This window comes from Chaetura pelagica, unplaced genomic scaffold, assembly GCF_000747805.2.
Source record: "Chaetura pelagica isolate M959 unplaced genomic scaffold, ChaPel_1.0 scaffold90, whole genome shotgun sequence".
Lineage (NCBI taxonomy): Eukaryota > Metazoa > Chordata > Aves > Apodiformes > Apodidae > Chaetura > Chaetura pelagica.
Window position 1 is genome coordinate 16,737,695 of NW_009953496.1, and position 27,085 is coordinate 16,764,779.

The window sequence follows — 27,085 nt, forward strand, 5'->3', positions numbered from 1 at the left end:
AGGAATGCACTTTACTCTTGAGTACTGGCCTGGAAAAACATATTTTATGGTCACATTTTAATTTACTTGTCACTGATGAACAACTCATTACATTCTTAAGGAAACACACTTTGAGTTCATTTTCTTGGAAAGTGGGTTGTACAAGCCTGGACTCCAAGAAACACCTGCTCAGATTTAGAAGAAAGAAATAATACATTTTGAGGTTGGATGCCTCTTCTGTAGTGTAGTTCAGTTAGCATACAGGAAGTATCACATTGTCTTTTTAAGTACTGGGAAGATTTACAAATACTATTTCCTTTGAGCTACTGAAATGCATGTTTTATATTTCAGATGACTTAGAAAAATCTTGTTGTTGGCAGACTCTAAAGAAATACTTCATGCAACTGTGCTCCTAAGAAATAGATAAAGGAAAGCTCAAGTATGTCATTTATAACACAGCCTGTATTCCAGACCGAAAAGTAATTCAGGAGGAAGTGTGTTCTGATTTATAGTATAGATATACAGCTCTTGAGGATTAACATGAAATAAAAGGACCAGTTAACTTAATACCACCTTTTCCAGTGTTTTATTAATAATAATCCTGCTACAAATGTGCATTAGAACTCATAATGATGTTCACCAGATGTCTTTTTGCTGGTCAGAAAAGAAAATGCTCACTTTTTTTTTTTTTTTTTAGTAAAAGCAACACGTGAAATAAAACAGACACAAAGAACATAGAAGAAAAATTGCATAGCATGGAGGGGAAGCAATTAACTTGAAAAATACACAACTGAAAATGAAAACATAGTTTGGCTAAATTTTCTGCTCAGTAACTTGTAATTAAAGAGGACTGCTTGTCTAACTGAAGCAGTAAAACAAAATCTCTGCCTAGAAAATTAACTCTGACTTGCAAAAATATCAGTTCTCAGTAAATATGAACTAATAGTCTGGAAGAATTAAAATTTATTTCAGTTTCTACCTTTGGATGCATCCTTCTGTATTCTTGAGACTTTAAATCACTTTGAAGCACACTGACAGAACATTTGCCCAGAAAACTCACTGAACCATCTTGCATGCAATGTGTTGTAGCATAAAAGCTACAATCCAAAAGCTGACTTTGCAGGGTAATAGGAGGACAGGCTACAGGTTTTCCAATTTTTATGAATCCAGTATTTCTTCTCCCTTATAGATAAGGTATTAAGGAACAAACATTACTGCTCTGGGGCTGAAGAAGCAACTGGAGGATCTCAAGCTGCTGTAGCCTTGGTTTATAGTAATATTTTTTAACCCAACTTTGGCAAAAGCAATGGTCTGATTAGTAGTACTTCGATGACATTTCATTTATAAAAAGTTGTCAGGACGGCTATTTTTCTGCACATTCTGAATAGGCACGTCAGGATCTGGCTTTGGAACTAGTACTATACAAGGAGCCCAAGAACCTAGTGTGATTCTTCTGTGTGAATGTAACTCTAGACTTTTAGCCAAAGAGATTGTGATGGCAGTTTGGCTTTCCTTCAGATCCTGAAGGAGAACATCATGACAATGCTGAAACATATTTTTTTACATATATGAGGTTTTCAGCCCACAAAAATTGGACACAGAAGAGTAAAACCTCGCTTCCCAGGCTGTCATATCCTAGCATCTTTAATATTCAGGAGTTTATACAAATCCAACAATGTGTATTAAGATAGTATGAGGTATGTCCTCATTTTTGCTTTATGAGGCCCCGTGTCTGATGTCAGTCACCTGACCTAACCTGTGCCCTTACTCAGTGTCTTGTTAGATGTCTTTTTTAGTGTATGTACTCAAATTTCAAGTTTATATTGCTTAATATTTAATACTGATTGTTACTAAAGTTATGATAGATATATTTTACATATATAGTTACACTTTTGTTATTTTTGCTCAAACTCTTTGCATATAACAGTCATGTTGAATTGAAGCTGTGAAGATCTTGGAACTTCCAAGACCAAGTAAATGTGACTGCTTATTTAGAACTGAAATTAATGCAGTAGAAAATATTTTGGCTAGGAATACAACAAATTTTTATTACAGGCTAACAGTAGGCTAAGGTATCATCAGTGAGTATTACTGGCAATAATTTAGAATTTAGAAACTTATATTTCAGAAAATACTGCATAGAATTTCTTTCAAAGAAATATTTCAACATAAAAGTTTCATCCATCCCTTATTTAAAGTTTTATTCTATTATCAATGCTTTTACATTTTCACATTGTATATCTTTTCAGTACTGAGTATTGTATAGCTTACAACACATTTATCATTCTTAAAAAAAAAATATTGAAAATGCTGCGTTTATGTTGCTTCTGAAAACTTAAATAGTATATTCAGTTTATGTTTTTCAAATTTACCCAACAGCAGAACTAAATTATCATGTATGTTGAAAATACTACTACTTATGTAGTAGTCTAGCTTGTTAATGGTATCCAAATTGTGTTTTATTTATGCAAATATCATTCATGTAATGAACAACCGTAGTGCACACTATTAATCTACAGTCTATTAGTTTACAGAGATAATTCCAAGGAACTCTATACTTAAATGTGACAAATTGCTGGAATACTTAATATAGAGAGTAGTTCTGTACTGTTAAGAGAGGACAGATGAAGATTCATTAGATTATATTCTCTCTTCTGTTCTGTGATTCATTACTGGGTAAAATGAGTTGCCCTCAAGTCTTTTTTTGGCCTGTACTACCACTGTAGACCAACTGAAAATATTTTTGTGGTCCCAGTACATTACTCAAAGGTAACTGAATTTTAGCAGACACTTTGGGAGCTTAGTGCTTGTGGTTGTGATGATATATTGGGGGACCAGAAATGAAAATTGTTATTTCTTACAAAGCAATACTTAACTAGATAAATAATTTGAAAGTCATATATTGATTCTGAAAATCATTAAGAGTTTGAAATCATTGTATAAAAGGCAATCAATTTTTTTTGCAAAATTAAGATGTGTAAGTTTGTACTTGTGCATGTTCATGTAACTACAAGTAGTTCTTAGCTAAGATTTTAAAAACATCTTCTTAGATAATTTTTTTTATGACCATATTATTCATGTATTTCTCTGATACTGCTGAAATTCGTGTCCTGTCCTACCTTCGTGCATGCTGGGGGCTTTCATGGCTATTGCTGCTGACCAAAGGATACTTCTTTCTCTTCTGAATTAATAAAATTAGAATTCATAGAATTCTTCAGTACTAATTATTACAAGGCTTATGTAAAACGGGGTAAGCACTCCTACTTAGCACATCAGCTATGGGGGGTATTGCAGGTGAAGGAGGGGTGCTTTTTAAGTTGTCTCAGAATTGCTGGTTTAAGGATCACTGTACTGTTTGAGTATAGCTTGTGTGTTATGTTACTTGGACAGCTTTTATTCACTAAACAAGATTTAAGAATGAAAGATTGTTTACTTAAAACCTGGACTTAACATACAAAAATAAAACTAAGAAAGTTATACTTTACAATAAAAAACTCTAATTTCTGTAGCATCTCAGCCAGCTTCTGCCGTTCTTTTCAAAGAAATTGGAATAATTTTAAATTACAGATTTTCTTTCTTGAAGATAAGATGGCTTTTCCTTTCAGGAGGAAAAGACAGGAGACAAATGGTATGCTTTTTTTCTGTGACATTCCATGCTGGAAATCTTTTGCTTTTTGTTTTAACTAATGAAAAGTTGCATTCCTGTCTTCTGCTATATTGGATGCTTTGATGTCAGATGTCATGAAGGGATTTCCTTCCTTCCTTGTTCTCAAAATTTACTCTTTCTAGTATACGTGTTAGTTAGTACAGCGTTTTTGCCAGGAGATACTGTAATTATGAGGTAGTTTAATCATTTTAATGGAACAATTTCTAATTTAACATTTATTTTAAAGGGGAAAATTTTTCAGATTTTTTTGTTTTCTTGTCTCTTTTTCATCTCTAGCCAACAAGGACACTAGTTATGACAAGTATGTCTTCTGAGTAAGTATTAAACATTTTGACTGTTTAGTAAGCACACCATTTAAACTTCAATGTTGATAATCTTGTATGCCTATACAAAATGAATGTATATGTTTGGACTGTATGTCAAGATACTTAATTTCATTCTATATACTAGTTGAATACACGTACATACATGGATATGCTGTTGCTATCTACAGTGTGTGTGCATGTTTCTGTTGCTATGGTGCAGACTGAAGTAGTTATTCCATAGGTGAGCTCAACAGAGCTTCAGAACAATGAAACTAATGTCTTAACCAAGTTTTGAAAAAGGAATTTTATGTAGTAAGTGGCTCAGACTTTTAGCCCAAGACTCATTTTTCCCATACATTTTAATTTTTGCTATTTAAAAAGTCATAATCTGCAACATCAGTTCAAAATGTTTTCTTTCATGTAAGTAGTTGCTGAAGAAGTATCAGTTGAAGGCTTTTTAGCCACTTTGTTTCAAAACATTAGAAGCAGCTGCCACTGCATATTTTGGAGAAGAGTTAATAATTTTCTGGCATGCTCTTATCATTCTCTTAAAAGTCTTACAGCATAAAGAACATCCAACAAAAACACAATTCCATAATTTATACTACACTTGCTTGCAGTTTCTTGAATTCCTATTCAAAATTCAAGATATTTCTGCTACCCCCAAATCAGTTTCAGGTTTGAAGTAATAAACTCTTGACAGTTACATAGATAAAAGTACTAAGAAACAGCATTTAGTGGCTGTTCTTTTGCAAGTTCTTTGTAAATGGTTGTCAATAGCTATTAACAAGTATACTAATACATGTCAGAAACATAAAATGGAATTGAGACTTTTCTTTATTTAATGTGGCTGGATGCTAGTAACACCAAGGCTGTAAAGTGCACTTTGTGAGTCATGCAATACAGGATCACTATGGGGGAGGCAGAGAGAATGGCTGCAGTGCAGATAGGAGTGTTGGAGAACAGAGACTGATCTGCCTAAAAGGAGAGGGCAAATCCTGGCAGATGCTGAGGGAGAAGTTCTTTTGTTGAAAGAGATCATTGCTGATTTTGCCTACTAGCCAATTACTATTTCATTAAATAAAAAATTCAGAACTTCATCAAGAAGATGCTTTTGTATATCTACAGTTGTAGACATTCATCAGCCCATAAATGGGTGAAGAGAGGAGACTGCTCCTGAATAAACTGAAGAACAGAAAACAGTCCTTCAAAGTGTACAAAACAATGGCCAAAAGCCAATTCTGCTACCCAATAGCTACAGCTTCAACAGTGGTTCATTAGAATTTAGATGTAAAGATCATGGGTTCAGTGTCCTTATGGCCTTGGGGTTTGAGATTATATTAAATGCTGCTTGCTGATGCACTGCCAGCAGCTATTTGTTTTTCTGAATGACAAATTGAATGAAATTTTGCTGTAAATTTGCATCCAGTAATTTTTGCAACTGATTAAAGTATGAACTAGTGAGTTTTCACTGTAATTTGTATGACAGACAACAGAACTTTTCCCTCTCATTTTAAAGAACTTTGTGTAGATGCAGGAAAGAAGAAAAGCTTTAAGTAGAGCATGGAAATTTGTCCCCTGAGTACACAGTCTAGGCAGGGCCAGCCCCTATGTGTAGACACAGCATTTTATTTATCTGGTCCTTCCTAATGAAAAGGTCCTAATAGTGCTATGTCTAAATGTAACATTTCCTGGTAATACTTTTTTGGTAATACTAGGAAATCAACCAAGAAGAAGGCTCTATAGTGCTAGGCATTGTACACAAACAATATGTTAAATAATTCCTGACTCAAAAGCTTCTATTTAAACAGACAAGATAGATGTGGGGGGCAAAAGAGCTTTGATGTGCAAGTAGATATGACTGTGGTGACAGTAAAGGGTCTGCAGTCTGTGGGAGGGCTAATGAATTCAGGGCTAGCAGTGAGAAACGGATAATAAATTATTAGTGAGGAAATAATTAAATGGATTTGAGTTAATTTATATGATATGTATATGCTTTTAGAATTCTGCAGATCCATTCAACATTGTTCTTTTTTTTCTTTTTAGGAAACAAAGTACAGTAATTCAGGTGGTGAATAAGCTTGGAGACTTTTTGTTCTCAGATGATGTATGTGAAACAACAAGTCATGTAGTGACAGGGAGTCCTCGTCGCACCTTGAATGTTATGCTGGGAATTGCTCGTGGGTGTTGGATTGTTTCTTATGAATGGGTAAGAAGTATTTTCCAATTTGACTACAGAATCAATTAAACTTATGTTGTATAGCTGAAATATGAACCATATCACAATGGACTTAAACAAGTGTCCGTGCTGTGTACAGTGGTGCAATGGCCAGATATTCAGGCTTACCCAGAGTTAGCTCAATTAGAGGAAATTTTGCTGTGTACAGCTCTGTTACCATGACTTAGTCTTTCGATATTTGGTCTAACCTGAAGTCTTGTCTCATAATTTCTTGACAGATTAGAAGCTAAACAAACCATGCCTTCTTAACATTAGCCAAGTCACATTATTCAGGTTAAATTTTTTATATACCGATATAATATATTTCCATTATGTATTGTGTTCAGCATTGGTAAAATGAAGTGGAATTGTTAGATATTTTGCTACATAGTGTGAGAACTTCAAAATAGAAAAAAAAAAAAAAGTGGAAAACTATTTCTAGTAAGTAGCATGGAGACTGTAATTTACAAAAATGGTTCCAAGATATCCAGATCAAATAATCACTGTAATATGCTCAGAATTTCTCATGGACTATGACTTAAATTTACCAGACTGTTGCCATAAAGATAAGATAATAATGAATTACTGTACTGGGTCCAGCTGGAATGGAGTTAATAATCTTCATTGTAGCCTGTATGGTGCTTTTTTTTTTGAGTCTGGCCACCAAAAGATGGTGATAACCCAGTAGTGTTTTAGCTATTGTTGAACAGTGCTTACACAACATCAAGGTATTCTCTGTGTTTCAGTCAACCCCTTGCAGCAAGTACGCTAGGGGTACACAAGAAGCTGGGAGGAGACTCAGATGGGAAAGCTGAGCAAAGCTTATCAAAGAGATTTTTCCACATCATATGACTTCATGCTCAGTTACAAAGCTGGAGGAGTTTTTCCAAAGCAGCTGTTGCTTGGAATCTGACTAGCCATTTGTCTACTGTTAGGAATGGTTACTTTTACATCATTTGGGGTTACATAAACTTTCTCCTTTCGTTTATTTACTGTCTTTATTTTAACAAACAAGGTGGTTTTCTTCTTGCTTTTGCCCTTCCAATTTCACCCCCTGTCCTGTTGAGGTCAGGAGTGAGTAGTTACTGGGTGAGGAGTTTACCTGTCAGCCCAGGATTAAACCACCTCAATTACTATGATAACAGAGATTAACCACTCAATCTAACATTGCAGATGACAGTTTTTCATCTTTCTTCATGTTTCCAGAGCTGTAAAGCATACCTGTTGAAATGTATGTGGAAATGGCTCTTCATCTTATACAGAAAAGGGTTGTAAAATAAATTTAAATGTCTTGGGTTTTTTTCTTATAAATGCTTTAAAATTTAATTATTGGGCTGAAAACAAAATAAATTCCTGTTGCCTTTTTATCTTCAAGATGTCTGGCATTTGCCAGTGAAGCTTATCCTACATGTTATTCATGTAGTAATCTGAAGAAGCTGTTATGGTATACTTTGGAGTTTTTAGAAGTTCTTAATGATTAGTTTCCCTTGGAATAAAGAGATTTGCATCTTAATGATCCAGTAATATGACATAAAAAGACCAATAGCATCCTCGGCTACATCAAGAGGAACATATTTTAACAGGGGATCTATTCCAGCCTCACCAACTGTATGATTCTCTGCATCTATGAATGGAACACATTGATATATCTGTCCCACGCTTAGCTTTTATGGAATTTTAAGCAAGTAACAACATATTTGCTATAAATTACTTTCTCATAACAGGGTAGTTAAACGTGAAAGCTGTTTTTTTCTCTGAGAAAAAGCTTCAAATAACTACTAAGATAGCAAGAAGTGTAGATAACTACCAGAAAAATCCACTAAAATGGTTTCTTAGCTTTGTACATAAAGGCAGTATTTGGATAATCAGTATCCTGGCAATTGTTGTCCTTGAATGTCATTGCCCATTTTATGCACTGCACTTCTATGAATGAATGTCAAATTTTCTCCTGCTGTCTTACAGTCTGCCTTTTAGACTCATCACAGGATCGCCTGTATCCCTCATTCTTTAAAGTTTTAAGAATTCCACAGAAAAACTATGCTTTTCCCACTCTCCTCTTCCCTCCCTACTTCCTCCTTTCTCAGGCCCTTCATTACCAGAAAGACAGCATTCTACTAGAATCTGATGCATTTTTAATATCTCAATCTTATCAACTGTATTTTCCTATCTTCTGATACTCTATCCAACATGCATGCTTGATCCATACTGCATTGCTTTATCATTTCATTTTAAGCTGAATCTTTTGTAACTGCATATTTGAAAACTTGTAGATAGCTCTTTCTTCTCAATATAAACCCTGTTATATTCATAATTATTTTAATCTTTTCTTAGTCCTTTTCCACATTCTAAGGAACTGTTGAATATGAAGACACTACTGACTTAACAAGAAAAAGTAGTTTATTCAAGAATAGTATTGCAAATCATAACATTTTTTTTCAGCTTACATGAATTTCAAGCATTTTTTTTTGGTGTTGCTATGAAAATATACTAGTTGAAAATTTGCCAAAGTCAGAAGAAAACATTCAGTAACAGAATGGAGAGCTCTTGCCTTTGTGTTCATGAATGCTTTAGTGACTGCTGATCTAATTATTTACTTCAGGACCTGTTCATGAACTCAGTATCTGACTTACTTTGTATCTGGTGAAGTAGATACCATGTGTTTGTACTCAATTCCAGAACCATGATAGACAAGCATTAATCCATCTTTTGTTAAGATAAACAAAATTCATTTCTAAACAAAATTCTGTAAATACTATAAGGATTGATAGAGGTTGTTACTGTAAATTGGCCTAGAAATTAAATGGGATTCCTTAATAATAACTAATATTTTGAGTTTATTCTTTTAATCTGTTTGGGTTGTTTGCCAGCTACTCTTGGTACAAACATCATTTTGGTACTCTAAGGACATGGTGTACACATTATACAGCCTGGTACATCTGTTCCTGCTCAAGATTATTTATGAAGACATTTTTTTCATGCAACATGTCTTTAAGAGTTATATTAGAAGTTACAATTTTCTTCATTCAGTTAAAATTGATTTTTTCTGTGATGGCTTGGACTAACAAGTTTCTTTAATTTGCCATAAATATATACAGCTATACATATCACTTAAAATCCTAAGTTGCAGTCTTAACTGTAGGTTTTTAAGAAATTACTATACTTTTCTTGGCTAAACATAGCAGTATATTTGAATATTTTTTAAAGATCATTGATGTATTAATGTGCTTAACTCTTGTTTTTAGTTTTGCTATGTTATAATGAGTATAGAAATTATTTTTTCCTTTTGTACAGCTGTTGCATTTTCAATATTTGGTTGTACGTTTTCTAAAATTAAATATAATTTTCTTTGGAATTTTCTAATAAAGTTCAACAGTAAGTTTGAAGATGTGCTGCTTTTTGTTATAATTTTTTGCGACATCTAGAATGTGATGTTGACAAAGGAGGATACCAAAGAGGATGAAATTGAGCTTTTTTTCTTTGCAGGCTGATTTATATATGTAATGTGGACTGCATACAACAGTTGCATAATCCCAGTCAATATCAGGGCTTTATTCTGGTCTAATACTGTTTAACATTTTCATTTATGATCTAGATGATGGGGAAGAGTTAACCCTGGGCAAGTTTGTAGATGTTATTAAACTGTGAGGAGGGGCTGACACTCTAGGTGGGTGATGTCATTCAGAGGGACCTTGACAGGCTGGAGAAATGGGTCAACACAAACCTCATAAAGTTCAGTGATTAGCTGAACCAAGAGGAGAAAACTGATATAGTATGACTTCCTTTTTCAAATATTTGATTTTATGTATCATGATGCAAAAAGTTGACTTTTCTAGTGTCCTCACAAGGTTTTAAAATTTAATGTAGCTATGTATAGAAATACTTCCATATTTTAGTGGTTTGTTTCAGTTCTAAAATTTGTATCTTTCTGATTGCTTGCTTTTTGAGTGAATAATTTGGTTTGAGTAAATGAAACAGCAAACCAACTGCACCTGCACTGTTACTTCTAATCACACGTTCAAAGAGTTTGCTATTTTGGAAATTTTAAGAGTTCTACTTACCACTTAATTTTTTTTAGGTTCTGTGGTCTTTGGAATTGGGCCATTGGATCTCAGAGGAGCCATATGAGCTTTCATCCACCTTCCCTGCAGCTCCTGTAAGTTTAATAGCCCTTTAAGCTTGTGAACTTTCATTTGTTTATCTGGAAAATGATTGTCCCTCTGAAAAGGTTTTGTGAACAAGAAGGCCTACTAGAAAAATACCTTTTAACCAAATATGGCAAGGAGGTTTTTATCTCTTTCATCACTACTTTTTGAAGAGTGTGTGCAAAATCTTTGGTATCCATGGAAAGTGCAAAAAATTGATTCGCCAATTAATGTCTGAATCAACTAGCTTCTTGCTTAAGTATTAATGTCCTTATATTATTTGTGGCATTTATTTCTATCTGTACTTATAAACTGGAGAGGCATGTTATCCTAAGAGGATATTGTTCAGGCCATAGACTCAATATTTTCAGACCAGAAATTCCTTTAGCAATGGAAAATTACTGCGGGCTTCTAAAACTAGTAAGTAGGTTAAATGAAGAATTTTTCCTGCCTGTAATGATCATTCTCAAGTACTGAATTGTGAACTACTGTTGAAGTGTGTATGTGGGGGCATTTCTATCTACAAAGCGTATCTACACTTTGTGTGTTGTAATTGATTAAACAGTGATTTTTATTTTGGTCTTAAACCCAGTAGAATTCTAGCAGGTTACTAGTCAATTACTCCTAGTAGTTTTGATGAAAAAAGTTCCACAGTTCCTCTTATACTGTAGCAGCTAGTTAAATATATTATCATCTGTTCCTTGTTTCTCAAAATCTCATACAGTCTTTGAAGAAAGAACATTTAATTGGGGTTTAAATTTATTTTTCTGTAATTTTATTAACTGTTAAGAACTGAAGTTTTAGCATTCTTTCTAAATCTATAATTTATTTCCTAAGTTGCATGTTCTCAAAGTGTCCTCAAAGCCCAAAGAAATCGAGAAAGTAGATTTTTTTTTTATATAGCAAATATATTAAGTAAAACTTAACGAGCATGTTCTTTTGTTGCCTGCTGTATTTGTATGAAGAAAAAAAGAACACAGTACTTCAGATTAAGCTGATTTGAGTTTTCTGTTTCTTGTCAAGACTACCTTGTTTAATAACCATGTATGCTATCAGTAACAATTTACATTCTTTGGAAGTGATTCCTGATGGGGTTGTGTTTTAGATTGTTTTCAGTTTTTATTCCTAAAGCAGAAGTAAGGAGGGTTTGAGAGTTGGTGAGGAGATAAAACTGAAGGAGGTTATGTTTGTGCTGAGAATCTTTGCAGTGCACTCCTCTTGTGGAGGAACAAAGTCAGTGTCCAAGGTGGTATTTCCATCATTCCCTTCTTGAGTCGTTCTGGTTTCTTACTCTAACAGATGCCTTATTTTTAAAGATACATGTGTTATTTCAGCACAAATGGTGTTTATATTCCTTTTGTTGTTATTTCTTTTCTGCTTCCTAAGAAGTATTAAGAGAAAATGGAAGAGACTTTGAGTTGCATATACTGTTTATTTGATTACATGAAGGAATTCAAAGAAGGGGTTAGGTTGCTGTTATAATTGTCTGTACCAAGTCCAAAGCAGCTGTTGCAGCCTTCTTTTTCCTATTACTGCAATTCTTCCAGAATGCCCTTCTCTCACTTAACTTTGCTGTTCGCAGTATAAGCCATGCAATCTCATTTTACATTTGTGTTGATAAATTAAAAAAAAATTAAATCCATTCAATGTCTACATCAGTATCTTCAATGACTTTCCCAGTATAGTCATCAAAAAGCCAGAAGCTTTACAGACTTTTTTTCCAGCAAATCAAAGCTAACAATGCAATATTTTATTATTCCTGACACAGGGTGTTTTCTTACTAAAATAATGAAAGTTAATGTCACCAAAAGCTAGCACTTGCCAGGTTGAGTTTTCATACTGTGCCAGTTTCCATAATGGTTTTTAAGAAGCTTTTTTTTTGTAGTAGTAGTATTTTTATTAACTGTCTGATTAAATGTGGTGAAGCAGGAGATACAGTAATCCCAACACAGCATTACTATTCATGGAATCATCAAATATTTTAGATTAGAAGGGAATTCTGAAGATTGTCTAATCCAGTGCTGTACTCCAAGGGACTTCTCCATTCCACCCTCATGATAATAAATGAACACATTGAAAAGAAAATCCAGTTTCCTGGTTCAACTTGTGTTTCCTGTCTCTTGTCCCAGTCTCTTGTCCCATTGTGATGCTGAGGGAACTGGCTGTGTCTTCTGTGTCCTCAATCAGACAGCTCTAGACAGCAGTAAGGTCTCTTTTTCCCCTTCTCTTTAGGCTGAAATATACCAGCTTTCCTGGCCTCTCTTGGTATGCGTGCTTGTTGGTATTTCTAACTCCTTTACTAGCTTGGTGGTCCTCTGCTAGACTTGGTCTTTGAGACTTTTCTTAGAAATCCATGAAATCAGCTTTGTGAAGTATTTTTTTACTTTGGATATGTGCATCCTTAAGAGTTTGCTGGGAGAAACACTTAAACAGTAGTCTTAAATACATTCAGATTATTTTATGCAACTCTTCAGATGATTACTTAATTTACATTTATTCTGTTTATTTAAAATCGGATCATGAAGTAATATAGAAGTATGTCTTGTCTCTACTACCATTTACTGACACATTTTCAGTGAAGAAGGATTGTGGTGTTGTGCTTTAATGACGGTCAGTATGAAATGAAGAGTTTTCTTCATCTTTCTCAAAATAATTTATTTTTTTAAGATACAATAACTTTGGTTAAGTAAGTCTCCAGAAATGTTGTGACTGGGGCTTTTGTTTTCCTCTGGCATATGTTCTTGTCTTGTAACTAATTCAGTAATCTGCTGAACTTAAAAATATATAAAAGTATTACTTTAAGGCAAAGACTAAGCATAAGAGTAAACCCCAAAGTTAATTTGGGGTGAAATCTGCACAAAGTTACTGTGTGTGATTTATGAAAAACTATATTTTCAATCTGAACTGCAATGTACAATACACTATTTCAAAGCGTATTGGGGAAAAAAAAAAAAAAGAAAGAAAAAAAAAAACACACCACAAAAATCACCCAGTAGAGTAATTTATTCACATTGCCTCAACATACATTGAGGGCCCACCCACAAAAAATTTCTAGGGAGAAGTTCCAACCTTACTGAAAAAAACCCAACAGTATGACCTTTGGTAACTTTCGGATTTTTTTTCCTGTTTTTAAAATGTAGTAATTTGTATCATAACTCATGAGCATAAATTGAATTGTATCAAAGAGCATGCATATGTTTTTCAGTTAGGTTATTTTTACAAAACTTATAGATGTGCTACAGCACCAGGTGATAACTGATTGTCATAGACACCCAGACATCTGCTGTTAATGCCGTTGTCTCTGTTTATAAAATATTGATCAGTTATTTTACAGGTAAATGACAAGGAAAGGAAAAAAGTGCAATCCTCATAAATATATAAAGAAACATGTACTATATAGTCATTTGCAGGGATTTTTGTAACTTTAAGGTAGTGACTGTAATAAGTAAAAACGGAAAGAAATTGTGACTTTTGTACATGATATTTCCCAAGAATAAATGCAAAGTACTTAAATGTTATTTGTCCTCTGTTAAATAAAGTAATACAGGCTATTGGAAAAAATCCCTGAAGAAGTGTACAAAGTTGTTTAGGAGACTATGGGGGTAAAAAATATGTTCTTTAACTACAATATTGAGCTAATTACAGGATAGGAGGTTTTATGTACATAAAAGGCAAACATGACACAGAGATAAATAATTCTAGATCTAGTTAAGTGTTTTATATTGGAGTAATGTTTAAAGTTCAATGGTGAGGCAAAACGCGTATTTCTAAAACTATTTTAGGTATTTTTCACAGTTCCAGTTATTTACTAACACATACATAACATAAATGATCAGTAAAACACAGTCCTTAAGTTGTCTGACAGTTTCTTGGATGGTTTTTTTTTTGTCGTTTGGCCAAATTGCTGTGATACCAGCTTGATGCTTCTGACTTCGTGTCTGGCTGGATAACATGAGCTTTAGCTGATCAAGGCTATTGCAATTCAGGAATTGTACTGAACTCATCCCCTCAGAACACCAGTGCATGTTTTCTGGGCTTGAAAATAAGACAAATTTCAGTTGTGTGTTTACATGCTTGGCAAATGAAGTCTTTGAGGACTATACAATACGTAATTCACATAATGCAAAAGCATTTAGAAATCTGCTGGTCGAATCATCATAGTCGTGGCTTTGAGAGAGTATCCGGAGCCTTTCCAGTAGTACCACTTGATGCCGTTGAACTTGTTGTTGTTCTGCCGTAATGGGTAATACATTCCATTGAGGTTAGAAGGACCACATGCATCAAACCACCATCCTTCAAGACAGAAAACACAGAAAAACACCAGCAGATGAAAATGTCAGCACAGGTAATTTTCATAATAGTATGTTGTCTGTTGTCCTGAAATGAAAAAGAAATCTAACCCCAGGTTTTCATTCTTACTATTTCAAAGTCTCAGTATAAAATGCATCCCTGAAACTCAGCAAGGAAATGTACTTATGCATTCACTACATATTGTTGAAATGTATGTAATATATAGTAGTTTAACATTGAGAAGATAAGGCCTTCAGTCAAGCCTAATTTATTATTGATAGCAAACATCACTGACAGTCTCAGAGCAGAACTTGATGTGAACTGTAATTATATTAAGTCTTCTGTTCTTCAAAGACTTAAACTCCTTTCTTAACTGTTTTTAGAGGATTAATTCAGTTATCTGTTTCAGTTCTCTGTGCAGATTAGTTCAAAACCTCTGTTCTGAAACTTGGTAAGAAGGAAAATGAGAAAAAAGCGGCTCAAACTCATTTTGTATCCTTGTGGTCTTGACCTGTTACTGGGTCATAAGGGAAACTTATTTTTATTAATAAGATAATATTTGTATACTTCTGTTATGATGGCAATAATGTGTGTGTTCTGTTTTGCAGGGCAGTAATCCAATTATGCTTTTGGATAAACTGAAGCTGTCTTTTGTCTTGCAGTATGTGCTATAGGGAAACAAACCATTGCTTCAGAGATAACAGGAAGGGAAATCAAATTTACAAAGCAGTTGTTTACATTTCAGAATGCGGAATTCTAGATTGACAAATTATAGAATGGCTTGTGTGGATCAAGACAAAATTGCCCCCTTAAACTCACTAATTCATGCATAATCATTAGAAAAATGCATGTATCTATGTGGTGTATCTTAAATGTATGTATTACCAGTTCATCATTATATTGAAGTATGGAATTACATATTTGTACCCTTCCTGGCAAGTACAGTATGCAGCAGCTTTTGGGGTTTTCTTCTCCTCAGGATAGTTAGGGAGCAGGTTTTTGCCTAAAGAACCAGGACCCACTTAACAAACTAACTGAATTTCTAAAACAATTTTTTTTTTGCAGGGTTAAGTGTTTTTGATCTCAGGTAGTATGTTATTTTATTCCTTAGAAGAATCTGCTGTTGCTCTGGTTAGTTCCACAATTACAAACCTTCTCATATTGTAACTTGAGAGACTAAGGTTTATTCTCCAGTTTTAACTTCTCTTATTTTACTTTAACTAGCCTTCAGACAGCCAACAATAAAATAATTAATTTGGAGTCACAGTACTAGGGCTTTTTTACCTCTGAGTTTTGGACTTCTTCAGTAGTCAAAATTTACTATCATAATTATCACTATTTATCTCACAGACAATTTCAGTGCCAATAAAAATAGGAAGACTAAGAAACAAAAAAACATTCCTACCTCCTGTTAGCATTTGTGAACATTTGCAAATACATTTGTCATTGTCTGCATCCTTTGTGCTAAAATCATTTCCTGGTTGGCTTATACTACTTATTTTGCCTGCTGTCCCAGTAAGTCCTTTAAGGTAGATCCTGTAGAAGTGAGGAATGGAAAAACAATTATTATGTGGAAGTTAATGGTAGCTGATCTGCAAAATAATGATGGGGTAGTTTGCAATAAATATCCTGTTCAAATAGTTCAGTTCTTTTCTGGCCAATGTACTGCTGTGAGCTGTTCTGCAGAATAATATTTTCATATGAGTGGAAATGGTCAGCACAATATTCTAATGAACAGCTTCCACCTTTGTAGAGATTACTGTTATGTTCATGTCATAGCAGAAGAAAATGAGAGCAGATAAGACAGTAAGTCCTAGAATTTTTCACGTCATGCATTTCTTAATCTTGTAAACATATTGCATACATTTATTTTTTTTCTCAAGTTCAACAGTTTAAACCAAAACTTTTTTGATTCCTAGTTTGCTATCAGCAAAACACAGCGATGTAGCATTAGAACTTTGCATCTATGAGTGACAATAATAGTATTACCTGGACTGCTAATTATCAACTAGTAATTTATATTGTGAGTTTCTCAGTATTTCCTCTTTTCTTGTTACTTGGGAGAAAAGACAGACCCCCACCTCACTACAAACTCCTTTCAGATAGTTGTAGAGAGTGATAAGGTCTCCCCTCAGCCTTCTTTTCTCCAGACTAAACAATCCCACTTCTCTCAGATGCTCCTCGTAAAACTTGTTCTCTAGATCCTTCACCAGTTTTGTTGCCCTTCTCTGGACATTTTCCAGCACCTCAGCATCTTTCTTGTAGGGAGGGGCCCAAAACTGAACACAGTACTTGAGGTGCAGCCTCACCAGTGCCTAGCACAGTCCCTAGGCCTGCTGGCCACACTATTTTTGATACAAGCCAGGATGCTGTTGGCCTTCTTGACCATCTGGGCACACTGCTGGCTCATATTCAGACAGCTGTTGATCAACACCCCCAGGTCCTTTTCCTCTGGGCAGCTTTCCAACCACTCATCCCCAAGCCTTTAGCTTCACATCGGGTTCTTGTGTCCCAGGTGCAGGACCCAGCACTGGCCTTGGTGAACCTCATACAACTGGCCTTGGCCCATCGATCTACCCTGTGCAGTTCCCTCTGTAGAGTCTTCTTACCCTCGGACAGATCAACACTCCAGCCCAACTTGGTGTTGTCTGCAAACTTACTGAGGGTGCACTCAACCCCTTGTCTAGATCATTAGTAAAGATATTAAACAAAACAGAGGTTTTTAGGTTTGCTTCAATGCCCTAGCAAGATAAGGTTTCAGTGAGGCTGGGTTGCACCTCCTTACACAGGTGCAGATGCAGTCTGAGTGGGGAGAGACACAAGGCACTGAACGGGGGAGGTAGTTACACAGCTACTACTGTGTTACACTGAATTGGAAAGACTTTTAACCCTCTACTCCCACTGTATCTCTTTGGTTATTGCATTTCTGTATCAAAGAACTCATCCTTCTCAGAGGTATTCTCTTTGTTTAAGGATTAGATCTGACTCTGAGGAGAACTAACTTGTCCCTGGATCAGTCTTCATCTTGTATGTAGCTCTCTGCTTATGATTGAAGTTGCCTTTGATAGTTTAATGGATTATTTTAACCCATTTTATATTTTCTATTTGAAAATATTAATAATTAATACATTTTTATTCATTTAGGTTTCAAAAGATAGCTCCTTACAGATTTCCACAAAAATCTCTTTCAAAAAATTAAATATTCTGCTTTTTCTTAAAGTGAATTCAAAATTCTGTAAGCCAATTTCTAACATAAATGGTATTAAATGTTACAAGTACAATCATTGACCCTAGGCTTGATTTTCATATATAATTTGAAGTTTAATGTAAGCAGAATATTCAGTAGTTATTCAGTTTTTTTAAGTATGGCCTAGTATAACAGAAGATGAGAAGCAGTGTATGTAAATTAAAATGAGAGGTTCTGACTGGGTATCAGGAAAACCTTTTGCACCATGAGGACAGAAAAGTGGTGGAACAGGGTGTCCAGTCTCCACTTTTGCAGGTTATCAAGAGCCAGGTGGACTCTGAGCAACCTGACTAGGTCACATAGCTTTGAGATCAGGAAGTTTAACTCAAATTAAGTCTGTTCTGATCTCAGTTTTTCTATGAAATTTCAGTTTTATGATCCACCTCATAATCTTTCCAGAATTCAAAATGTATTATTGTTTTTAATGTAATGAAACTTGCTCTTAATTGAATACTTGTGGTTTTTTTCTTTTCCATACTGTTAAATATATTCCATGACATTCTATGATGCATTCTGTGTTTGGTTGCATTTTAAAATAAAGTATCTAGTTACAGACAACCATCTTAGTTTTCAGTAATTAGTTTTTAATACTGTAAGAAGACAAGGGTAATGACCCATTTTGCAAAGGTTTCCTTTATAAGTATTTTATAGCATTACTTTTAAAAAAACTGCTGTAGTTCTGACTGTTTCCAGATGAAAAAATATTTGTTTTGGAGTTGAGACAACTGTATACCACTAACACACTAAGATCTAATGCTTTGGAAGAGGGAGATGCTGGTAGTTTTGGATTGCTTTGCATGTAAGACTTGAAGTAAAAGCATCAGTTCCCTTCGGTGTTAGACTGACAAATAGGTGCTAGAAATCTTGGAGAAATTACTCTAAATTTAGGCATTTTTTCTGTCCAGTCACCTAAAACTCTGTGAATCTGTAAGATTCTTATATAGAAACATTTTCTAAACCATGTTGTAAGAAAGCATCTGTTATACTGTAGAGTGTCTAGTTTCTTCTACAACCAATCAAACAGTATCTGCTGCACTTACAGAGAATGTGGAGAATGAAGTATTCACTGCCCATGTATGTCAGCTATGGCTGATACTGTTTCAAAATGTGTAACACTGTGATACTGTTTAAAATGTATACGACTGCAATATTATTTATTTCTATATAAAGTTTTTAAACTTTTTTCCTATTTCCCTATTTTGGCCAAAGATATAAGAAGAAATTGTGAAACTTTACATTTTATAGAATGATAGTAGCCTAAGTCCTTGCAGTACTGTTTATCTTAGTGATCCACTCTCCATAAATGCATTTCTTGCCTGGAATCAGAATTTGATAGCAACTGCAGACAGGTTCCTATGCCCTGAATACTGTGCACTTGACATCTGCTATATTTGCAACTGTATCCCATACCACAGCACACCATTTCTTCACCATCATGCATCTTGAGAGTTACACCCACTCAGTGTGCACTAGTAAAACAAACATTGTCTCTGCTGGGAAAAAAAGAATAACTATTTAGACTGTTTTAAGCAATAGGTGAGAAATGGAGCCAATATTATTTTCTGAGTGAATTGAAAAAATGCCGTAATTTGTATGAATTAAGGTCATGCACCTACGCAGACTACAATTATTATCAGATCTTTTTTTATTTAGATCTGATTTTTTCTGCTTACCTGTATTTTAGTTCTTCATTTGCGAGAGAGAAGTGGTCATACAGTGAATATGCTTCATTTCCTTCCCAGTCTTTCAGGTTTATTTTAAGAACATAACGCTTCTGATTAGTCAGTTGAGAAACAAACTCATTTCCCAGCCAGTACTCCCCAGCAGGATCACCAAATCCCTGTAATTCAAATTGTATATTTAAATAGCTTCGTTTTGTTTCTTACTTGAGCTTGAAATGATCACTTCATCAGTTTTTAAGTGTAATAGTCTCCAATCTGTCAACTAAGAATTCTGTGAGGGTTATAGATCTGTAATATTTCAAAAAGTGAATTTCAGCAAAGACAAACTGAGGAATCTGAAAGACTGAATCAATGTTACTTGGTAGATTTGGAGCAGTTTCAACAGTTGCCACAAGAAACACAAATACAAATAACTCAGAAAATATGGACATATCTTAGAACAGTTGATTAAGTGAAAATGAGGTTTCTCTTTAAAAATAAACATCACACTTGCAAGTCTCCTTACGCAAACAATGCATACTACTCTGACACCTCCTAAATGAACATATAAGAACAAAGACAACTTCTAAAACCTGGTTACATTCTAAGGGTGCTATTAATACAACTTTATTATATCAGATTTCAGATAATAGTAACTAATATTAAGGCTTCAGAAAACATTGTTTACCATCTTGTACTCTTTCCATGTCCGGTGAAAGTCCACACTGCCATCTTCACGTCTCTGAATAATGGTCCAACCTCCTCCACCAGTTTCCATGTCACAGTATGCCTACCAGAGTAAGCATGTAACAGCATAAGTGCATGCAGTCATAGCAAAACAAAAATACAAAGCATGTTCTCTGCATTACTGTGTATGTTTTAAAGTGTACAAATGCAAAAAGCATCTTAACCTAAAAATGTTTGGTTTCATCATTTAATACAAATTAGTTGTCCACAAATTCCTCAGTATATATCACAGGTAACAGAATACAAATGGCACCTTAAAAAAAGCCAATAGCTGATGGGCAGAAAAAAATTTCATGTAGCTTCTGATTCTATACTTTCCTCTTGTACTTATATTTATATGACTCTCCTGTTTAAATATTTCTCCTGTAAGATGTTTCCAGTTCTCCATTATTTTTGTTGAGATCCACTCAAAATTCTCATGGCTTGTCAGAGTTAAATTCAGGCAGTTAGCATCTGAAATATGTTTTTATTTCCACTGTCATTGTTCAATAATTTTGCAGATGGTTTGACCCTAAAATTAAATCTAGGTGTAGAACTATTATTATCTGAAAGTTAAATCATAGAATCATAGAATGGTCTAGGTTGGAAGGGACCTTAAAGATTATCTAGCTCCAACCCTCCTACCATGGGCAGAGACATGTTCCACTAGACCAGGTTGCTCAAAGCCCCATCCAACCTGATCTTGAACACTGCCAAGAAGGAAGCATGCTGCATAGCTTCTCTGGGCAACCTGTTCCAGTGTCTCACCACCTTCACAGGAAGGAATTTCTTCCATATGTCTAACTTAAACCTACCCTCTTTCAGTTTGAAACCATTCCCCCTCATCCTGTCACTGCAAGCCCCTGTAAAAAGTCCATCCCCAGCTTTCTTGTAGGCCCTCTTCAGGTACTAGAAGGGCACTATAAGGTCTCCCTGGAGTCTTCTCTAGGCTGAAGAACCCCAACTCTCTCAGCCTGTCTTTGTTGGAGAGGTGCTCCAGCCCTCTGATCATCTTCATGGCCCTTCTCTGGACTTGCTCCATCATGTTCATGTCTGTGTTACATTGTTGGCCTCAGAACTGGATACAGTACTTCAGGTGGGGTCTTAACAGAGCAGAGCAAAGGGTGAGAATCACCTTCCTCAACCTGCTGGTCATGCTTCTTTTGCTCAGCCCAAGATGGCAGTTGGAAAGTGTGGCACAGGGAAAGGGAAAGTACTGGTTACATCATCTCCTTCTAGTGTCATACTAACTGTTTTACAAGATGAGAAGATTATTGTTGTTAGAGATTTCAGTCTGTGGTTTGTAACTGCTGTACTTTGTGGTTGTACCCTTGCTTCCTTGCACTAGCTAAAAAGTTGAAATTCTTTTTACCATCTACTAAGTAAGCATCACACATTTTGCTTTCTGGCTTCACTGGGGACCCTAACTTTCAAGCCCTCACATATGCAGCCTTGCTCATGAAATATTTTCTTTGCTTTCCAGATAATTTCCCTAGAAATCAGATACTCACTAAACAAGATTAAAATACTTACTGTAAAACTAGGAACTTAAAATTTACATATACATTTGATTTTTAATTTGGGAAAGAATAAAGTCAATGAAAAAAATTGCAATAAAGATTTCAGAAAGAAAATTAATTTTATCTATTTTTATTACTTTTTACTAAAAATACTTAAGTGGATTATGTATATTCATAAATAATCTTAAGGATGAAGATAGACTATTCAGTAAAAGAAAGATGAAGAAAAGGATTTTCTTAGTTTAAAGTAAACACAATGAATTGCTGTGTCAGTCTGCAGAGGGAACAATTTCTTCATGATGTATGTGAAAGATGAGGGGAGAAGAAGCATTTATTTGGACTACAACTTTAAAAAAAATCTTCAATCTCCAGTAAAATGATATGCAGAGGAGGCTTTCTCCAACACTCGTAACTAAAACAGAACTCTTCTGACCTTTCAGCCCAACCTAGGTTTTATATTCAAAAGAAAGAAATGTAACATTTCATAAAACTAGTAAAAATAGATAGCAAGATTAGGCAGGCAGCAGGAGTCTTCAAACAGATGCCAAAAAGAATAGAGAGATTAGCCTCTCAAATTACAACAAATTGGCGGGGGGAATATTTGATTTATCTTGTGAGCTGCTTCAATACTAACAGTTCTAGCAGCTGTAGTGCTGCGAGAGCTAAGGTTAGGTCTTTATATTTTTCACATGCAGTGAAAGATCAGCACTGTATTTTTGAAAATGCTGTAAGGTATTTGTAACCAGAAGTAGTTCCCTTTCCAAAGACTATAAGCACATAAGATGTCAGCAGTCACTTTTATGTCTTCACAATCTTGGAAGTTGACTTTCAGAGCAAGTAATTTTCCTTCTTTTTTCTCACGTTATGATATTTGGGGTATCAGTGATCTGGCTGAGATATTAGGATGAAGATTCACTGCAATTTTTATACCAAAGCAAGTATGGGTTTCATATCTGTGCAGTTTCCCTTTGCATCACATTGCCTGTTGTCAGAAGGCTTTTGAGTCATGATGCTCAACGATACTGTATTCTGCTCTCTCCAGTTCCTAAAGATGTGACTAGATAAGAACTGCAGTCTTAGTGTTCTTACTCTGGTTATGGTGTCAGAGAGGCTACACATATGCTGCTTTTTTTAATGCTTGGGGTTGGAAACAACTTGTGTATGTGTATTTCAGACAAAAGGTCCATGGCATGGGCTTCTTTTGAAATGACTAGCTGGTTGTCTACATGATCCCTTTCTGGAAAAGTTATACAAAACCGTGGGTTTTTTTTTTGTCTGCTTGTTTTTTTGTAAATTCAAACTTGCTAAAATTGCTTTCTGCAAGAAGGCTTTGGTTAAAAAGGACCTGGCTTGAGATGTGTCAGTTCTGGAATGAAAATTCAACTCAACGGGGATGAAAATAAGGAAGAGCTCAGACAGTGCTACAACCACTATTTTAAGAGTTGAGGTAATATATTGGTAATAGTTGTGGTAATGGTTGAGCTAATTTATTAGGGTGATCCAGACTCAACTATTCTGCTTGGTTAAAACCAGAAGGTTAAGTGGTTCATGTAACTGCTGTAAACATGAAGCTACTGACTTTTCATAGGTTTGCCTCTGCCATTTTTCCTTGTGTCAGCAGTCTTTGCTGTTTTTCCTCAGTGTTTTTAAAATAACTTAGCTTTTGTCCTGGTGCAGAACAGGAAAGCTTGAATGTTTGAAAATATTAATGGAATGAAATAATTGTTTTCCTCTCAGCTCTCATATACAATTCTTTAGTTTTGGATTATGATGGGAGACAAATTAGTAAAGTGGGATCAGTTACAGATTACACAGAAGTTGTTTATAAGCCTGGTGCAGGTCAGAAGGTGTTACAAGAGGAAAAGATGAAAACATAAACAGCAGTGCAGCACTTCTGGCAAATAAAAAAGGTCATTCTGTTTCCTGGTCTGAGTGGCATCCACATCACAAACAGTTGAAAATGGTGTCATGTGTTGATTATCCCTAAACCTTCACTTCCCTTGAGTAAGTCCTCTTAGGCATTTGTATTCTATAAAAAATATGCAGCAGATTAAAGCTTTTTTGGTCTCTTATTTTTCACATCTTATATTAAGTAAAACCTTCACTATATTTTTCATTCTCTCTGAAGTAGTCAGATTAAGACTAAAATTCTTTAATATTATTAAATTACCTATTAGTGAAATTATTCCACTTATATTGCCATATTTTTAATTTTTTCTAAGTGTTTTAGTTCAAGTCCATGTTCAAGTGCGAAGCTTTTTATAATTTAGAGTCTTGGAAATTTGCAATTCTACTTTTGTTTTAGGGATAGAATATTTTGGTAAGTTTTAGTTTTGTAGAAATGTGCGTTGCTTTGGCTTCTCAGATCGTATGAACTGCCTAAAAGTTTATGGCTTTGAAAATGCAGTGTTAAAAGTTTATGACAGTCAGCAAATTTCATTCTGTGATACAGCATGCAGTTGTTTCTGCTTTTAGAAAATGCTCATGCTCTGTATTTTATATTTGATAGAAAAATTAAAATCAAGGGTTCAGGATTGAGACAAATAATATTAAGAGATTCAAGGAATGTAACCTTAACTGAGACGTCTAACAAGACTGGTGTAATGTATTACTTTACAGATGCAGTAGCTTGTATCTCCTTTAGCATTTAAAACTGTGATTGTAAGTATCTATGGTATTTAAATACCATTCGGCTTCATGTGTAATAAAATACTTTATTGCATCTTATGTTATCAATTTGCTTGTGAAGCAGATGTATTCAATATAAACTAGATTATTCCAAAGGAAAACCAGCTCTTTCCCCCACCCTCCCCACTCCCCCAAGAGAAGCAGACTGCAGATGCCATCATTTCTCTAGATGGTATCTGCAGAAAATTGCAGGTTTTATGTATTATATTTTATAGATCTTACCCAAACAAACTGCTTATTTCCTTTAGTTGAGACCTCTGTAAGGGTAAAGATCACAAAGTCTGGCTTGGGCTAGATGAACTTCTGGCATTTCAAAGACTAGTCACTGGTGAACTTAATTTCTAAACATTTACTATCAATATTTGGAAAAAAAATTATTTCTCTGTCTGTGTTTTACCAATTGCTTTTCCACATGTGACCGCATTTTTCTCTGCTTTTGTACATTTTCTATGAGGTTATTTTCCCCATGTGTTTCTGATGTAATAAAGTAGAGCTTTAGGAATTCCATAAAATACTTCAATTTTTGTAAGGAAATGTCTACAATATGAAATTATAAAAGAAAATTATTAGACAATTTTTTAGTGTTTGTCTAAGAACTATATTGAGCTTTTTTGGATATTCAAATGTTCCTTAGCCTTCTTAGCCTGTGTCTGAAATGTTGGAACCAAACATCCATCATTTGAGCCCCACTCCTGAGAATGCTAATTATAGTTTTTGGTTCTTTATCCTCACAATTCACCAGGGAGTTTTCTCCTTTTCAGATGTTATTGATTGTTGAATTACACTATCTGAAGCTTTACCATTTTGATATACTTCAGTAGATGGAGCATCTCTGTGAGGCATCCAGTGTTTCATCGCACTGAGTGCCATTTAGCTCAAGGTCGCTCCTATGGAGGAATGGTGTATTGCTTTAACTTGGACATTGATCAGTCCAGCTAAACACATAGGGGGAAAAATACCCATAAAGGTATTAAAACTGATCTAGTGAAACCACTGCAAGCTCTCACCTTTTATTTAAATCACAACAGTATTTTCTAGGAAAGTTTTCTCTGTTACCCAGCATCAGTTCTGCTAATTTAATTGTTACATGAAATGTGTAACAAAGAACTGGAACCCATACATGAGGCCAGTACTAGCAGATTACTTACATGAGTATACATCCATCAGTACTCTCCCATACCCCTGATTTTACCTTCTTTTGCCACCTGGAGGGAGGTGGGCATATGAAGGAGATTCCTGATCACATTAACAAACTGTGTTGGAGTTAAGAGATTTTATAAAGAAATTACAGTACTGTATTGCTTTAACTGCATTCATTATGTGGAAACAAAGAATGAAAATCTGCCACGGTGAAGTGAACAACAAAATGCTTGTTCATTTCAACAGAGCCAAGATTTCACCTGAAGGACTTCCTTCTTCCTGTGAGATATTCAGATCTATAAATTATGAAATGCTCATAAAAAAAACCATAGTAATTGCTAGGCTTCACCATTAACTAGCCTTTAAAATAGCATATTTACCAGATCAAATAACTTTAACACACAGTATGCCTAGGGAGCATTTTATAGCCATCTTACCTTCTTTTCTTGTGCAGTGTTAGGAACTGTTAAGGTGTAGATTCCACTTGTTGTCAGTCCAGACTTGAAAGCTTCAGCACAGTCTTTGAAGCTGATTTGCTCCTCTTTAGCTACAAAGTTGTTCTTAGCTGCTAAAAATACAACAGAAATTGAGAGCATTAACAGGAGATGAATAAAAGTTATTAAGAAGCAATTAATCAGCTAAAAGCTTTGCAGTTCTGAAAAATATGCCTAGTCCTAAAAGAATGACAGATCAACGTATGCACTACAACCTTTGCATGCATTAGCTACATTTACAAACATCTTACTAGTAACTGACTGTATTAATAATGACATTTGCTCAGTGCTCTAAAATTGCAAAACCTAACATAAGAGTTATGAAATCTTGTATAATACCACTGGCTGGAATAACTACTTTTACAAAGTTTAAGCTTTGTAGAAGCTTTCACAAAGTTTTTATTGCCACTGAGCAGGAACAACTTTGTATGTATCACGCTGATACTTGGTAGCTGAACCCAACTGACTGAGGCAACATCCCTTCTGGAATTCATTTGTGTAAAAAATACACTTTAATATGCCTAAGCCTTCTTGTTTTACAGAACAATCTGAGGCTCATCTTTTTGTTCATTCTTTATTAACTATGGAGGTTGGAATTTCCTGGCATTTTGCCTACTGACTGATACTTCATATTTGACCCCTTTGGGGTTGGTTCTGTATATTTTCCCTTTTAATTTAATCTAACAAGCACAGTCAGTTAGTGCAAAGTTTGAGGTGACATATAAATATATGATTAAATTACATTAGCTTACTACGTTCTTTTTAGCTTGCTTATTCATTACTTTTCTGTTTACATGCTTTGCTTTAAATATACAAATAACACATTCAGTGTTTTAATTGCTTTTCCACACTCAATTGTTTGTATACTGTCTTAGAAGCTTTCCTTGCTAATTTTGTCCTTTTGGCAAACACTCATTATTTTTTCCACTCTGGGTTTAACAGTGTTGTAGCCAACATGACTTTGACTTGTTTACTTATTTGTGCACTAGCATAGCAGATAACATCAGC

At 34.8% G+C, this 27,085-nt stretch overlaps 2 protein-coding genes across 4 annotated transcripts in view; one reads left to right on the forward strand and one right to left on the reverse strand.

The window, feature by feature from the left end:
* Positions 1–27,085, forward strand: part of MCPH1 (microcephalin 1) — a 254,382-nt gene that overhangs the window by 164,665 nt on the left and 62,632 nt on the right. Inside the window, exons 11-13 of the mRNA XM_009999262.1 lie at positions 3,923–3,960; positions 5,998–6,160; positions 10,245–10,322. Coding sequence (XP_009997564.1) covers positions 3,923–3,960; positions 5,998–6,160; positions 10,245–10,322 — 279 coding nt within the window. The remainder of the gene's footprint in view (positions 1–3,922; positions 3,961–5,997; positions 6,161–10,244; positions 10,323–27,085) is intronic.
* Positions 13,304–27,085, reverse strand: part of ANGPT2 (angiopoietin 2) — a 42,405-nt gene continuing 28,623 nt past the window's right edge. Inside the window, exons 5-9 of one of the 3 annotated variants that reach the window (XM_009999178.1) lie at positions 26,021–26,151; positions 20,198–20,299; positions 19,522–19,688; positions 16,007–16,137; positions 13,304–14,604 (exon numbers count right to left, since the gene is read on the reverse strand). In XM_009999178.1, coding sequence (XP_009997480.1) covers positions 14,444–14,604; positions 16,007–16,137; positions 19,522–19,688; positions 20,198–20,299; positions 26,021–26,151 — 692 coding nt within the window. In that variant the 3' untranslated portion in view covers positions 13,304–14,443. The remainder of the gene's footprint in view (positions 14,605–16,006; positions 16,138–19,521; positions 19,689–20,197; positions 20,300–26,020; positions 26,152–27,085) is intronic. The other 2 variants (XM_009999181.1, XM_009999179.1) reach the window with 2 other exon arrangements.